Raw genomic sequence first — 15638 nt, 5'->3', positions numbered from 1 at the left:
TTTGGGGCCAGTCTTGTTTAATATCTTTATCAATGATCTGGATGAGGGAGGGGATCAAGTGCACCCTCAGTAAGTGTGCAGATGACGCCCAGTTGGGTAGACATGTTGATCTGCTTGAGGGTAGGAAGGCTCTACAGAGAGATCTGGACAGGCTGGATTGATGGGCCAAGGCCAATTGTATGAGGTTCAACAAGGTCAAGTGCCGGGTCCTGCACTTCGGTCACAACAACCCCATGAAACGCTAAAGATCTGGAAAGCTGCCCGGCCGAAAAGGACCTGGGGGTGTTGGTCAACAGCCGGCTGAACATGAGCCAGCAGTGAGCCCAGGTGGCCAAGAAGGCCAGCAGCATCCTGGCTTGTATCAGGAATAGTGTGGCCAGCAGAAGCAGGGAGGTGATTGTCCTGCTGTACTTGGCACTGGTGAGGCCGCACCTGGAATACTGTGTCCAGTTTTGGGCCCCTCAATACAACAAAGACATTGAGGTGCTGGAGCGTGTTCAGAGAAGGGCAATGAAGCTGGTGAAGGGTCTGGAGCTTCTATGTGGTTAATGTATTAATTTTATTTAGAAATGTCTCATCAGCTGTTACTTAATTGCACAATGGATCAAGATTTAACTAGCAAATTTTTTTTTAATAATTGAAGCTTACTGCTTAACAAAACAGTGACTGAAATATTTGATACTAACATAATATCATGCAATATCAGCTTTTCAACTTGCTAATGATGCCTGTGACTTCTTAGGCTGTTTTCACAGCCTGTAATTGTTGAAAGCAGCAAGTTAATCATGACAACTGTGAAAACCTGTTTATCAAATATGTATGAACACTGACATTCTGGTTACTTATTTAGTAATTCAATTATAATCATGTCATTATTATTAACATGTTAATGAGATTCCTGGGCTTTAGTTGTGTATTGGAAGTTTAATTAAATAGGATCTTTTCAGACAGCTTCTCTGAGTTTTTTTTCCCTTTTTATTGCTTTTGCAATGGAGTCATGGAGTAATCTACTAATAATATATATAGGCTGTTTGCCATTCATGTAATTTTATTGGAGACAGTAAAGAGAACCAAAAAATGGTAGCAGTGGTAGGACAGTTGGTAGGACATGTGGAACACCCCTTCTATAAACGATCTCTTTTTTTTTTTTCTTTTAAAGAAGGAGTAATTCTTCAATAATATTTTGGGGAAAGGAGGCTGACATACACATTGCCTAAACAGAGTGCCTGAAAAAGACACACCTGTGTAGGCTACTGTTAAAAGACTATAAAAACACAGTCAAGACAGATAAGCTTGCAGACTGCGTGATTTTTTTTTTTTTTTTAACATTTCTCCCTATATGTGGTCACTGATAAACAAAACATTGTGTGGTGGGTTTGACCTTGGCTGGATGTCAGGTGCCACCAAGCTGCTCTATGACTCCCGTCCTCAGCAGGACAGGCGGGGAGAAAATGAGATGGAAAAAAACCCCTTGTGGGTCAAGATAAAGGCAGTTTAATTAAAAAAAAAATGCAAAAGCAAAGGCTGTGCATGGAAGCAAAAAAGGAAACAAAGATTTTATTCTCTACTTCCCATCAGTAGGTGATGTCCAGCCACTTCCCGGGAAGCAGGGCTTTGGTATGCATAGCGGTTGCTCCAGAAGACAAATGTTGTAAATAATGAATACCCCCCCTTCCTCCTCCTTTCTCTTAGCTTTTATTGCTCAGCCAAGGTCATATGGTATGGAATATCCCTTTGGTCAGTTTGGGTCAGCTGTCCTGGCTATGTCCCTTCCCAATGTCTTGCCTACCCCCAGCCTACTCGTGAGAGGGGGTAAAATGTTGGCGAGACAGCCTTGATGCTGTGTGAGCACTGCTCAGCAGTAGCCAAAACACTGGAGTGTTATCAGCACCTTTCTAGCTACCAATACAAAGCACAGCACTATGAGGGCTGCTGTGGGGATGACTAACTCCGTCTCAGCCAGACCCAATACACGTTGATGAGTCAGTCATCTTAAAACCACTTGCTAACTACTTGTTTAGACTTCCTGGCAGGAAGAACTGCAGATGCTAAGGACCAGCTGCAGCCACACCTGCTAACCATGCACAGCTGGCTTGCAAAGCCTGGGAGTCTAGGGCATGGCCTCCATGTGGGAGAGCTGCCAGGGAACCGGCCAGAAAGCCAACAGGAGTGCAATTAATCACGTCGACAGAAAAATAGTATTTATTTCACAGGCTCATTCTGTGAAGTGATTAATATGACTAAAACTGATCAATGGAAATATAACATAAATGTCGTGAATATTAATGATACCCAGTTGACCTCTATGTCCAGCCTCTGTTGTGAGATGGAATCGTGATTTCATTATTGCAATGTCAGGAGAACTATAAAATTAACTTTTCTAGGAGGCACTTTCAGTGTATGAAAAAACATAAATTCAATATGATAAAAACGGATTTGAAACATTAATCATGTCGGTATCGTTTCCACACTTTGCTGTAAGAAACTGCACAGAATTAAATGTACTATTTATAAATTGCATATCGACTCAGTATGTTATTTCAAAACATCCTAAGCAGATTATAAACACTATGAGTTGTGAACACCTTACATGTGGCTACTTGGGATTTTATTTTACAGAAAATTTAAGTAAAAATGAAAAATGACCCCCTTAGCAATGAATTATAACTACAGTCCTCGTGGGGAGATGTACTTTTTTTACCTAGTTATGTATAAATCCATACTTTTTGAAAAATGGAAGAAGAGTCGGGGGGGGGGAGAAGGGTGACATAGAATATGCAAATACTGTAAAGAAAAATCTTTTCATATAGCAATGCCACCAAATGAAATCATTTTCTTGAATGGTGTATGAAGAAAAAAATGTAAATAAAATTATACATAACAATGAGAAACTCAGCCCAGCTGTTACTAAAGGACATTTTCCTACTGCCTCCCGGAGCCTCAATTTTACTCTCTGGTTATTTAGTTACTGCATAGACTGTCACCCTAACTCTCCTTCAAAAATTGTGTTTGATGAGGATATTGCTCCTAACAGAGCCCTAGTTCAAATCTGAAGCACTCATGAAGAAGGTTTTCCCAGAATCTGTTCATTTTCTGTAAATTTTACAACACCTAAATTTTGACGTTTTTAGCATGTAATGCTTTAAGACACCTCTTCGTCCTGGCACTGTAAGAAATGGGCCCATCTGTGAACTTCAGATGGTTTTGGCATGAACAGCATCTTTAATCTGGTGATAGTACTTTTCCCTTCTTTGAAACAACTGATGTATTTCCCTGAACTGATGTAAATCAAGTCTCAAGTCATGAGTGATGGAAGCTTGCAAACTCCTGTAAGAATTGCTGAGTTCCAGACAAAATCCCATGGAGATTAGCTTCACACTGCGCAGTGTGGGTGCCGGCATTTCTTCTCCTTGGCCTTCTCTTCTGTTTGGTAAGTGCAACTAATGCCTTAGTTGAAATTTTGGATAAACTGTTTAAATTATCAAATATTAAATAAAGGGCCAGTTTCTACATTATACTCATTTTACTCTTTATAATGCTGTTTGAGATGTAGGCATCCAGATGTGACTGAGAAGTAAATAATGAACAACAGCTTCTCAATCTGTCCTAAAGTTGGGCTGATACAAGACTAACATCTCAATTGAACTTTGACAAGTGGAGAGAAAAGAAATGCTGCAATTATTTGTGTTCTTATGCACTGCAAAAAGGTACATGGGGGGTCTTACAGCAATTACACAGGATGTCAGCAGGAGGGCACAGGCCTTCTTATTGACAAGAGTTATTTTATTCTTCCTTCTACAGCTTTACCTGCGTAGATGAAGATTCCTGTTATACTGCAAGGTCAGTGAAGTAGGAGCTTTGGTCTGTGTTTATATAGCTTGTACAAGTCAGTCTTGGTCGAATACTGAGTGTCTTAGTTCCTACATAGGCTTGCCAATGTGACGCCCATCTACAAGAAGGGCCGGAAGGAGGACCCAGGGAACTACAGGCCTTTCAGCCTGACCTCAGTGCCGGGAAAGATTATGGAGAGGTTCATCTTGAGTGAACTCAACAGGCAAGTGCAGGTCAGCCGGGGGATGGGGCCCAGCCAGCATGGGTTCATGAAAGGCAGGTCCTGCTTGACCAACCTGATTTCCCTTTATGACCTGGTGACCCACCTGGTGGATGAAGGAAAGGCGGTGGATGTCACCTACATGGACGTCAGCAAAGCCTTTGACACAGTCTCCCATAGCATCCTCCTTGGGAAGCTGGCAGCTCATGGCTTGGATGGGCGTAGTCTTCGCTGGGTAAAAAAATGGTTGGGTGGCCGAGCCCAGAGAGTTGTGGTGAATGGAGTTAAGTCCAGTTGGCGGCCGGTCACAAGTGGTCTTCTCCAGGGCTCTGTTTTGGGGCCAGTCTTGTTTAATATCTTTATCAGTGATCTGGATGAGGGGATTGAGTGTGCCCTCAGTAAGTTTGCAGATGACACCAAGTTGAGTGGGAGTGTTGATCTGCTGGAGGGTAGGATGGCCCTGCAGAGGGACCTGGACAGGCTGGACTGATGGGCCAAGGCCAACTGTATGAGGTTCAACAAGGTCAAGTGCCGGGTCCTGCACTTTGGTCACAACAACCCCATGCAACGCTACAGGCTTGGGGAAGAGAAAGACATTGAGGTGCCGGAGCGTGTTCAGAGAAGGGCAACAAGGCTGGTGAAGGGTCTGGAGCACAGGCCTTATGAGGAGCGGCTGAGGGAACTGAGATTGTTTAGCTTAGAGAAGAGGAGGCTGAGGGGAGACCTTATCGCTCTCTACAACTACCTGAAAGGAGGTTGTAGCGAGGTGGGTGTTGGTCTCTTCTCCCAAGTAGTTAGCGATAGCACAAGAGGAAATGGGCTCAAGCTGCACCAGGGGAGATTTAGATTGGATATTAGGAAAAATTTCTTCATGGAAAGGGTAGTCAAGCATTGGAACAGGCTGCCCAGAGAGGTGGTGGAGTCACCATTCCTGGAAGAGTTCAAAAAACGGGTAGACATGGCACTCTGGGACATGGTTTAGTGGGCATGGTGGTGTTGGGTTGATGATTGGAATGATGATCTTAGAGATCCTTCCCAACCTTAATGATTCCTAGTTTTTACTTTCATTATAAATAATCCAGCCACCAAGCCAGGAAACATGAAATTGCTACTCTACCCTTGATTGGATTAGTGGTGGACTTGGTAATGTTAGGTTAATGGTTGGACTGGATGATCTTAAAGGTCTTTTCCAACCTAAACGATTATATGATTCTACCAGAACACAAATACCAAAGCAATTAATGATATGGCAGCATGTTGTAACTGGAAAAGCCAATGCAGCTTCTTTAGTCTGGTGGATGCCACATCTGAAATAGCAAACTCTGAATGGACTCCATGATGGTCTTTGCTTTATGCTGGAGTACTGATAAGTCATTCTGGTATCATCCTGGGAAATAAATTCAATCCATTGGTATACAGAGTGAGTCACATTTTTAATAAAAGCAGGTAAAACCCATTTCTGATAAAGCATTGCAAGGGGTTAAAGAACAAAGGAGAAATTATCTTTGCAAATGAAATTTAAATCATTCACAGAAGTGAATTTTCAATAATAATGAAATTTGCAGGTTTCCAGTTTGGTTTGCTGTATGCTGCAGTAGCATGCCTGTTACTTCCAAATAAATGGGGGGGGGGGAAGACGGTAAAGCTCCACTTAGCACTGAATTTTAATGTTTTGACTGCCTGTTATAGGACAACCACTGAGAATCTCCCCTTTCAAAACAATAAAATTGTAAGGTACCGATGGCCTTCTGAAACGAAGGCAGTTTTTTTTTTTTTTCCTTTACAGGATCAGTTCTTAAAAGTTTAATGCCAGCCGAAATAGGTAATATCTTGAGTAAATTTTGGACGGATTATATTTAATAGAATTTGTTCTCCTGAAGGTGCGGGGAGGTGGCCGCACAGGGAAGCTGCTCTGCCAGTGCCCACTCCAGCTAGTAGCCAGGCTCCCCCACCATGCTACCCTGCCACCTTCTTCTGCCCCCCGAAACCATTGCCTCACAGCCCAACTCCCTGAAGCGTACATTGTAGTAAATCAGGCCATTTTCAGGGCCTGTTGGGCACACAGAGTGTGCATAGGCCGAACAGCCTGTCACCCTGCCCCCTGAGAAACGCCATGCTGGTTCAATGCCTTGGGGCGCTCCAGCCGGGGGGAACCGCGGTCCCCGGGGCTGGAGGAAGCCGCAGGCTCTGGACGGGACCGGCTGTGGACGGGACCCGTCCCCAGGCCGCCCGCCGCGCAGAGCCACGGGGCGGGGCCGGGCCGGGCCGGGCCGGGCCGGGTCGTGTCGGGCCTCCCCGCGCCCGCCCCTCCTTTGGGGCGGAACTACAGCACCCATCAGCCCCCGCGCCGCCCCGCCCTGCCCGGCCCTGGGCTGCCCGAGCCCGCCGTACCCAGCGGGCCATGCGGCGCGGAGCGCTGGCGTGGCGCTCGCCGGGTGAATGAGCTGGGCGGCCGAGCCCCACTTCCCTCAGGCGCTGTGGGCGCGGGGGTTGCTCTCGTCGTCCTCCTCCTCCTCCCTCGGCAGCTCCGGGCACAGCCATGAGGCGCGCGGGGCTGGGTAAGCGCGGCCGTCCCCGGCGGCGGGGCCTGCACGCCGGGCCGCGGCAGCCGTCCGGCCTGGCGGGCCATCGGCGGGCAGCGGCTGCCTGGCGCAGCCTCGCCTGGTGCTGGGGGGTTAAAGGGAGAGGGGGTGAAGGGCTCGGCGGGGCGGGCCGGGGCAGCCCGTGCTGTCCTGTGGGCCGCGCTGTGCCCGGGCCTGCGGGAGCCGCTGCCGGAGCCGGCTGGGCAAGGCCCGACCGGTCCCCGGGCAGGGGCTCCGCGGGGGCGGTGTCCCTGCCCGAGAGGGGCTGTGCCGGTGGGTGTGGGCTTGCAGCAGCGCTCGGGAGCCTTGGGTGGGAAAAGTGTTGTGGCCATTACCCGTGCTTCTGTATCTCTTCTCTTTCTAGCCTACCTGGATTTAGGGAGCAGGACCAGGATTTGCATTGAATCGTGTTCATGAATGGTTCTAACACAGTGTTAGTTTGAGCTGTGTTGCCATGGATGGACACATTTGTCACTCTGAGGTCAAATCCTCTCCAAATTCTGAGTTGTTTTTTTTTAATTTTAGTACTTCTGTATGTTTTCCTCCTATGTTTGGGGAAACAAACCCCAACTGTTGTCAGTTTCCTACAAGTATAATCTGATGCAAAGGCAGAAATCTTTGCAGAGTTCCTGCTGAGTGTTTTGAGAAGCTTAGGCCCCATTTTTCAACCAGCAGCCACATTGATGACTATAAAGAAACTTTGAACTCCCACGTCATGTTCTAGAACCATGTAGGTGCTGTGACCTCACTGTAAAGCTTAGGTAATGTTGATGCCTCAGAAGTTTATGACTGAGTTCTGATACTTCTTCCTAGAAAGTGAGTATTTAGGAGCTGATAAATGCCATGTGGCTAAACCAGGTGTGTCTGTAACACCACCCTAGATTTACTTCTACACTTCTGTTTTGTGGTGGTGTCCTGGTTTCAGCTGGGATAGAGTTAATTTTCTTCCTAGTAGCTGGCATAGTGCTGTGTTTTGGATTCAGTATGAGAATAATGCTGATAACACACTGATGTTTTAGTTGTTGCTAAGTAGTGGTGACACTAGTCAAGGCCTTTTCAGCTTCCCATGCTCTGCCAGGTGCGCAAGAAGCTGGGAGGGGCCACAGCCAGGACAGCTGACCCAAACTGATCAAAGGGCTATTCCATACCATATGACACCATGCTCCATATATAAACTGGGGGGAGTTGGCTCGGGGTCAGTGATCACTGCTCAGGGATGGGCTGGGCATCTGTCAGCAGGTGATGAGCAGTTGTATCACTTGTTTTTCCTGGATTTTGTTTCTCTCTCTCATTGTTTTCCTTTTCATTACAATTTATTATTATTGTTGTTGTTTTTTCAATTATTAAACTGTTCTTTTCTCAACCCATGAGTTTTCTTACTTTTGCTCTTCCAATTCTCTCCCCCATCCCACTGCGGGGTGGGTGGTGGTTGAGTGAGCGGCGGCGTGGTGCTTGGTTGCCAACTGGGGCTAAACCACAACAGTTGTGTAATAGTATTTTCACAAGATAAAACAAGTCTTGGACACGCTTCTTACTAGATCAAGAGAGATGTTGGGATGTTTATCATAAAAAGGTGGGCATTTGATAATGCTTAGGTCTCCAGTCCTTTTCTTTGTCAGAGTAACAGCTCACTATTGGGTATGAACTGAAAGAGGTTAGACTGAAGGCCATCCAGCTCAGTATGCTGTCTCTGAAAAAGTGAAGTGATGGATGTTTATGGAAGGAGTGCAGGGGAAAGAGCATGTCTTCTTTTAGCATGTCTCTGGCAAACAATGCCTTAAGCAACATCCTGAAACAACTTGTTAAAAAAAAATCTGCTGGAAGGTCAAGCAGAAGACTTAAATACTTATGATGACTGTTATCAGCTGCTGTAGAATTTGCTGCTTTCCCTTGACATTTCAACTATGTGGTGGGTTGACCTTGGCTGGATGCCAGGTGCCACCAAGCTGCTCTATGACTCCCATCCTCAGCAGGACAGGCGGGGAGAAAATGAGATGGAAAAAAACCCCTTGTGGGTCAAGATAAAGGCAGTTTAATAAAAGCAAAAGCCGTGCGCAGAAGCAGAAGGAAAACAAAGATTTTATTCTCTACTTCCCATCAGTAGGTGATGTCCAGCCACTTCCCGGGAAGCAGGGCTTTGGTATCCGTAGCAGTTGCTCCAGAAGACAAATGTTGTAAATAATGAATACGCGCTCCCCCCGCCGCCTTCCTTCTCCTTTCTCTTAGCTTTTATTGCTCAGCCGAGGTCATATGGTATGGAATATCCCTTTGGTCAGTTTGGGTCAGCTGTCCTGGCTCTGCCCCCTCCCAATATCTTGCCTACCCCCAGCCTACTCGTGAGAGGGGGTAAAATGTTGGTGAGACAGCCTTGAGGCTGCGGAGCACTGCTCAGTAGCAGCCAAAACACTGGAGTGTTATCGGCACCTTTCTAGCCACCAGTACAAAGCACAGCACTATGAGGGCTGCTGTGGGGAAGACTAACTCCGTCTCAGCCAGACCCAATACAAACTGTCAGTCTAGAATTGCTTTTTATTTAGTAGGCTGGAAATAGAAGCTGGGACCAGGACTTCTGCTGTGGGCAGCAGATACCTGGTACCTTTTTTTTTTTAGCCTGTGATGATGTTATGGTCATGTCTGCATGTCCTGTCAATGAACAGTGTTGGAAGACAGCCCATAGAACTGCCATGCTGAAGTTTCTGTTCTTCCTCTAAACAGCAGTAGCCAGGCTTCTACATAGTGCTTTCTATTACATATTCAGAAGTAGCTGTGCCTATTTAAAAGCTCTGGGGCAGTTGTTCACATCTGTTATGACACAGTCTATGTAATAATCAATTAATGGTATTTTGGCCTGAAGCTATATGGTATATTAACTTATAAACATATTCAACATTGTGTGTCACTTGGTAGGAAGTACTGTACTTAGATGCATTTGTAAAACAAAACAAAGGGAATGACCCTGACTCTAAATGATGTCATTTTAGTCAGCTTTCTATACTTGGCATTGATACTTTTGACTGGGGGGAGAGGGAACTTCTTGACTCTCAGTGTGATGAAACGGAAGCATACATTTCACCCAGTCTTGTTGAGAATTTGTCATTAGCTTAATTTATAGAATAACATTAAAACAATTTACAAGTACAAACTAAAAAATTGTCATTACTTACACTTAACGAACAGTTGTATGGATTAATATAAAATGATATCTATTATGACAGTAGTATCATAATTCTGTCTTTTAAAATCTTAATATTATGTATACCAAGCACACAGTGAAACTGTTTGAGACAGAGCTTTATCTGTGAATGTGGCTGGTGTATCTCTTCTCTCCCTTCTTCCTCAAAAAGAAAAAAGGCACCCAAACACAAAAACCTTTCAATTGCAATGAAGAGGAATTAACCAAAGGCATTCAGACAACTTTAGTGTGGCATTCTGACTAGCCATATAAATACTGGTTAATGTCATAGCTGGATTGCAAGTTGAATTAATCTAGTAGGATCTTTATCATAAAGCTTGTAATAGTTCTTTTCTGTTTGCCTTTGTCAGTCTTGGGCTGTCTTCTTTGGTTTCAAATCTTTGATTTGAGGCCCAAGACTGATTTTTGTCTAGACAGGACACAGCTTTAATTCTCCTGTGCCTGTGCTGCTGTCTGACTGTTGTCTGTAGGAGATCTTTATTAGAGGCTGGAGGAAGTGAATGTGTGGAGCTGAGGAGCTTTCCTTCCCTTCTGCTCCACTTACTCTGCTGAGTCAGTTGTTTGGATAACAGTCCTGAAGCTCCCATCACCTGAAAAGCAAAGGCAGAAGTGGGAATAGAACTGCAGAATGGTGACAGAAATGGCAGTGTTCTGCTCAGAGGCCTGGCTTCTTGTCTGAGGTCTTGTTTGTAGAGAAATACATGTAAGGATCAGAGTATATTCTCTCCTTTAAATGTGGGTGTGATGAAATGGTATTTGTCTTTGTTAGAGAATTATCTCAACTTTCCTATTTTGAGTTAGGTTTACCACTCTGTAGTGGCCTCGGTGCTCCCTTCATATCCCCATGTAATGCCTAGGTTGATTTCCACAGAAGTAATCTGAAAACGCTGTTTCAGGAAAAATTTTATAGCATTAAATTACAACTATTCCTCAGTTTTCCATCTTTGATTTGCATATTGAAAAATGACTTACACATTTGAAAAAGGTTGAATCTCCATCCCAGGAACATGCAACGCCTCTTCCTGATTGCGAAGGGTGACATTAAGGAAATGCATTTTTAAATGGAAAGAGTGCTTTTCCGCATGTGGAGAGCACTTGCTCCGGGTGGTGTTTTCTGTCTAACTACCGACTCTTGTGTTTATAGGCGATGGAGCACCTACTGGTAACTATGGCTATACCAATAGTGGATACAGTGTTTATGAAGAAGAAAATGAAAGGTTAACAGAAAGTCTGCGTACAAAAGTCAGTGCCATTAAATCAGTAAGTATTTAATTTTAGTGGTATCATCACATTTATTGAGTTAAATTATATGGACCAGTGAAACAGTAGACTTAGCTTAAAACATAAATTTAATACAAGAAAGAATTATTGTCAACCAAAATGCATAATCATTCGTTTGTATAGCTGATTCTTCCTTTAATTAGATTTTTAGCTAGAGGTGTCCTTCTTTGCTAATCTCGAGGACAGCTGTGGTGTTACTGACAGCTTACTGTCCTATAGAATGAGCTCCTGTCCCTGCAGAAACTAGAAAATTTGAGTTTAGGTCAGTAAACTGTCTCAGGTTCATTTAAGAAAATAGACTAATTGGTTTTGGTGTTGTCACTGTGGCTCATCAGCTTTTGCTGTATCTGCTTATAAATCTGTAATGTGAAAACAGCTGCTATTATACTCTGCTAATACACTCTGAAAGAGAAGTTTGTTGTTTTAATGATTCTGGTTCTTCCCAGAGATTAAGGACTTCTTTCAAGCAAGTCTAAGTGAAAGATAGCTCTGTGATTAAAATTGTGTGGGTTTTTTTTTCTTAACAACTTAAGATTTTTTAAAATACATTCTTAGCAATAGGTGCTGTTTCTACATATGTAGTGCAAGCCAATGAATTCTTAGGCCTAAAGTAATTCAAATTCCTATTGCTAATAATATCCTGTTGCTTAAAGTTAATTTGTTTAGTCTCAAATAGAAGATAAAACCTTAGGTTTAAGTTAATAAGTTATCCACCTAAATAATTTAGAATAAGTTAAGGAGGTAAAAAGAAAAGCTTTGACCTTTGCTACAGAACTTAATTTCTCATCTCCTTCTCTGGTACGTTATATTTCAAATCAGTGTCCCAGGGGATGTCTACAGTTTGTTTGATAGTGCCCCATGGAGTAGCATTTGTGCTCTTTCTGCAGTTGCATCTTTTAGTGCAATGTAATGATCTTGGAGTATGGAATAATCTTCAGATAATCTTCTTAGAAGCCTCATGTTTCACTCTTGAGTTGATGATAGACTGTGGTGAAATGTAGCAATAAGAAATAATGAAATTTAGGTTGTGTCACAAAAAACATATGGGTTTTAGCTAATCCAAAGCATCGGGGCCTGGAGCAAATTTCCCTCCCTTCTAGGAGTTGAGCTGGTTGTTCAAGGCCAGGGTGCTGATAAGAACCCTCAGTGGGGGATCTCCGCTATTTTACTTGGGAGCTGCTTTTAAGCCAAGATTCTCCTGGCTGGCCCCTGCCTTTGCTACGCTGTAGCTGTGTTGCAGCTCTGTCTGCACTGGTCTCATACCTCCGTGATTCCAACCCTAACCTGCAGACTTGACTTTCTGGCTGGACCTTGGACCTGTCTCATAGCTGTGGATGTGCTGGGCGATCACCAGGCTGTTGCTGACCCTAGTTACTACCTCTGGACTGACTCTCACTTGCATACTCAGCTCACCTCCTTGTCCTGCTGCACCCTTCCTGTTTCATGACACAAAGCAGAGGAGGAATAGACAAGTTCACAAAAGAAATTCCCATTTATAGCATAGCAGCAGCTTGTCAGAAGAGATGCGTTAGCAGGTTGCAGGTGTCAACTGCAGCAACACTGAGTCAAAAAGAGTACTCATGGTCCTCTGTGCTGTGTGCCGCTAATTTCAACAGTTGTTTCAGGAAACAGGTAATTGCTACTTAGACTTCACTAAATCTTCAATTTTTGAAAGTCTGTGCAATAATTCTAATAAGGAATTCTCTTTTCAAGAAGAAAAGGGGAGGGGGAGCATTGAGTACCTTCTGTGACTCTCTGGACTCATCTAGTCAAATGACAAATATTTGTTTTCCTAATGGTTATTAACAGAATACTGTGCATGTTATTTTGTTTTTTGAAAATACCAGGTACTGTTTTCACATTTTACCTGGGGCAATGCTAGTCATGTCACATATTTTAGACTGGTTTCTCTAATCTGTGTATAACTGATTACTCATATTTAATACTTTTTGGGTTTTTTTAATAGCTTTCCATTGAAATTGGAACAGAAGTTAAAAACCAAAATAAAATGTTATCAGAAATGGTAAGTGTTTAGTCACTAACTTTCTTTAAATATAGGTTAGGATCAAGAAGTTAGTAATGTAAAGCATTCATTCTTTTAGTGTGAACATTTGTATTAAAATGTTCACAGCTTATTGTTGGCTGTAAAATGTGACTAATTCAGCAGCAGTATTTCTGTTAAAAAAGATAGATGTGCAAATGCACTACTTCCAAAGCACAACCAAGGTCTTTATACTTCAGATACAAGTATTTGTTTTCAATTAGCAAATGTATAGTAGTATTAAAAAGGCAGTTCTACATTTAAATCTACTTTAGAACAGGGAAGCAAAAAATAAGGAAGTCAGAAATGCCTTTTTTGCTTGCATCCATCTGGATAAATGGGTGAAAGTTTTTTCCAGTTAATTTTCAGAAACTGCCTCTGAAATAATTTTAGTTTTGGAAAACTTGAAAAAACAGAAAGAGCTACACTTAGCAAGCTCTAGGGGTAATTTTTTTTTTCCTCAGAGTAACATGGTTTTTGTTGGTTTGTTTTTAAATGTAGGATAATGATTTTGACTCTACGGGTGGCCTTCTAGGTGCAACTATGGGCAGACTGAGAACACTCTCCAGAGGAAGCCAGACAAAGCTATTATGCTATATGATGCTCTTTGCATTGTTTGTTTTTTTTGTAATATACTGGATTATTAAATTGAGGTGATGCATGTTACCTTTGGTTTAAATTGTGTAATTTCAACTATAAAGCAGTCTTAATTAATGAAGACATTGATCTGAAGTATTCTGTTCATAAAACACAGTGAAATTGTTGTAAATTGCATTAACTATTAATGCAATTTCTTATATAGTTTTCTTAATGTCTCAATTTTGCCCCTCATCCCCTGTTTTGGGGGGGATTGTAAATATGCAGAAACTGCTAGCATATTAGGTTGCTTTTTTAGGGGAAAATAGTTTTTAGAATTGATTTAAAAAATACAAAAGCCAACAGTTGTTTGGATATGAAGTAATTGCAGAATTACAAGGCTTTCTCTTCCATTCTGCATTTCATTCTGGGCCATGCTCTAAATTAGAGCTCCAGTTTCAGGCATATAGTAATTTCTAGGTTGTAAAAACATGAAGAATACTTGGAGCTTTCTAAATTGGTTTTATCTGTGGATTTTTAGAAGGCTAGCCTGAAGCTAACAAATGTAATAGTGGTACCCCCAAAAATTATTTTGTGGATAGGTCAGATAGTGTATGTGTTTAAGTAGCTTAAACTGTGTGTTTTGGGGAGAAGTTACTTAAAACTGGATTTTTTTTTTTTTTTTATTTAAATGTGACAAACCATGCTTACATATGTATTCTTCGAAGCAAATGCCTTTGATCATTGGGATCAACCAGGAGGGACACAGTACAAATGTTTTCTTTATATTTAAAGTATCTAAAACTTAATGATTCCATTGAATCACTAGAACTTTTACCACTAGTATGTTTACTTTTCAGTCTGTGATGATCCCTAAATCTATACTGCGTGATGTCTGAAAAACAAGGTCAGATATTTTGAATTTTATATTAAAGTATATTGTGATGCACCTATTGGAGGTGCTGTCATATTAAGGTTTTTTAATTTGAAGACTTAACTTCGGCTCACAGAATAGTTTCTAATAGTTGAAGCTATTACATTGCTGAGTTCAACATTCAAAAAATTAAGTTTCCTAGATATTGAAATGGTATCTATGATTTTTGAAAAACTTTTCTAGAAATACTGTATAGCATGTTGCCATTAATAACTAATTTCAAACTGACAAATAAAGTGTTCTATAGTATTCTAGCTAGTGGTGTTTATATACATTCTTTTCTACTATTGAATACCAATGTATTTCTTGGAAATGGTGCTGCATTTAAGGGGCTATACCTGTGTGGGGAGCGCTATTAAAATAAGAAATGGAGGTGTATGCTACATTTCTTTCATGGCAGATTTTATATGTAACAGAAGTGTGACAAGGATATCGCTTATCTAATACACAACAGACAGTATGTGCAAAAGTAAAGCTCAGATATTTCTAGCTGATTTAATCTTTGACTGTTACAAGGTCTACAATACTTCTACAAGTAACAGAACATCTAAGTACTAACACCAGGATAATGCATCGTCTTTACAGGGGGATTGCTAGGCTTGTTTAACAAGTATAGCATTCCCAAAGCTAGTCAATAGGATATAGTTTGCCATTCAAAATTAATGCACTTGTATAATTTTAATGAGACGGTGGAGTGCAAGGTACCTAACAAGTGAGATGATAATTACTGACATATCTGTTTGACAGCACACTCCCCTGATAGTTGATCATCTTCTAGAAATATATTTCTGGCACTTAAACATGGTGTCTGAACAATTCTAGACATGATATTTTTTATTTTTTAGTGATCAATCTGCCATACCAATAAATGGGGAAAGTTTTTAACTACCTAATATAAAGTAGAAAAATGGGTGGATGCAGCTAGTTATATGGCTGATACATTTCCTGTCTTTGTTCTGAAACGTATGCTAGAGTGTCCC

The 15638-nt window shown here is 42.1% G+C and overlaps 1 protein-coding gene across 1 annotated transcript; it reads left to right on the top strand.

Moving 5' to 3' along the window:
- The first annotated feature begins 6519 nt into the window (after positions 1 to 6519).
- On the top strand, positions 6520 to 14906 carry BET1 (Bet1 golgi vesicular membrane trafficking protein). Its single transcript, XM_075705508.1, has 4 exons — positions 6520 to 6609; positions 10971 to 11086; positions 13074 to 13130; positions 13650 to 14906. The coding sequence occupies exons 1-4, from the start codon at positions 6591 to 6593 to the stop codon at positions 13803 to 13805; spliced, it is 348 nt and encodes a 115-aa protein (XP_075561623.1). The 5' UTR covers positions 6520 to 6590; the 3' UTR covers positions 13806 to 14906.
- Positions 14907 to 15638: the final 732 nt, after the last annotated feature.

The sequence above is a fragment of the Pelecanus crispus genome, chromosome 2 (assembly GCF_030463565.1).
Source record: "Pelecanus crispus isolate bPelCri1 chromosome 2, bPelCri1.pri, whole genome shotgun sequence".
In the NCBI taxonomy this organism is placed as follows: domain Eukaryota; kingdom Metazoa; phylum Chordata; class Aves; order Pelecaniformes; family Pelecanidae; genus Pelecanus; species Pelecanus crispus.
Note: the sequence above shows the minus strand (reverse complement) of the source record. Positions and strands in the feature narration are given on the sequence as shown.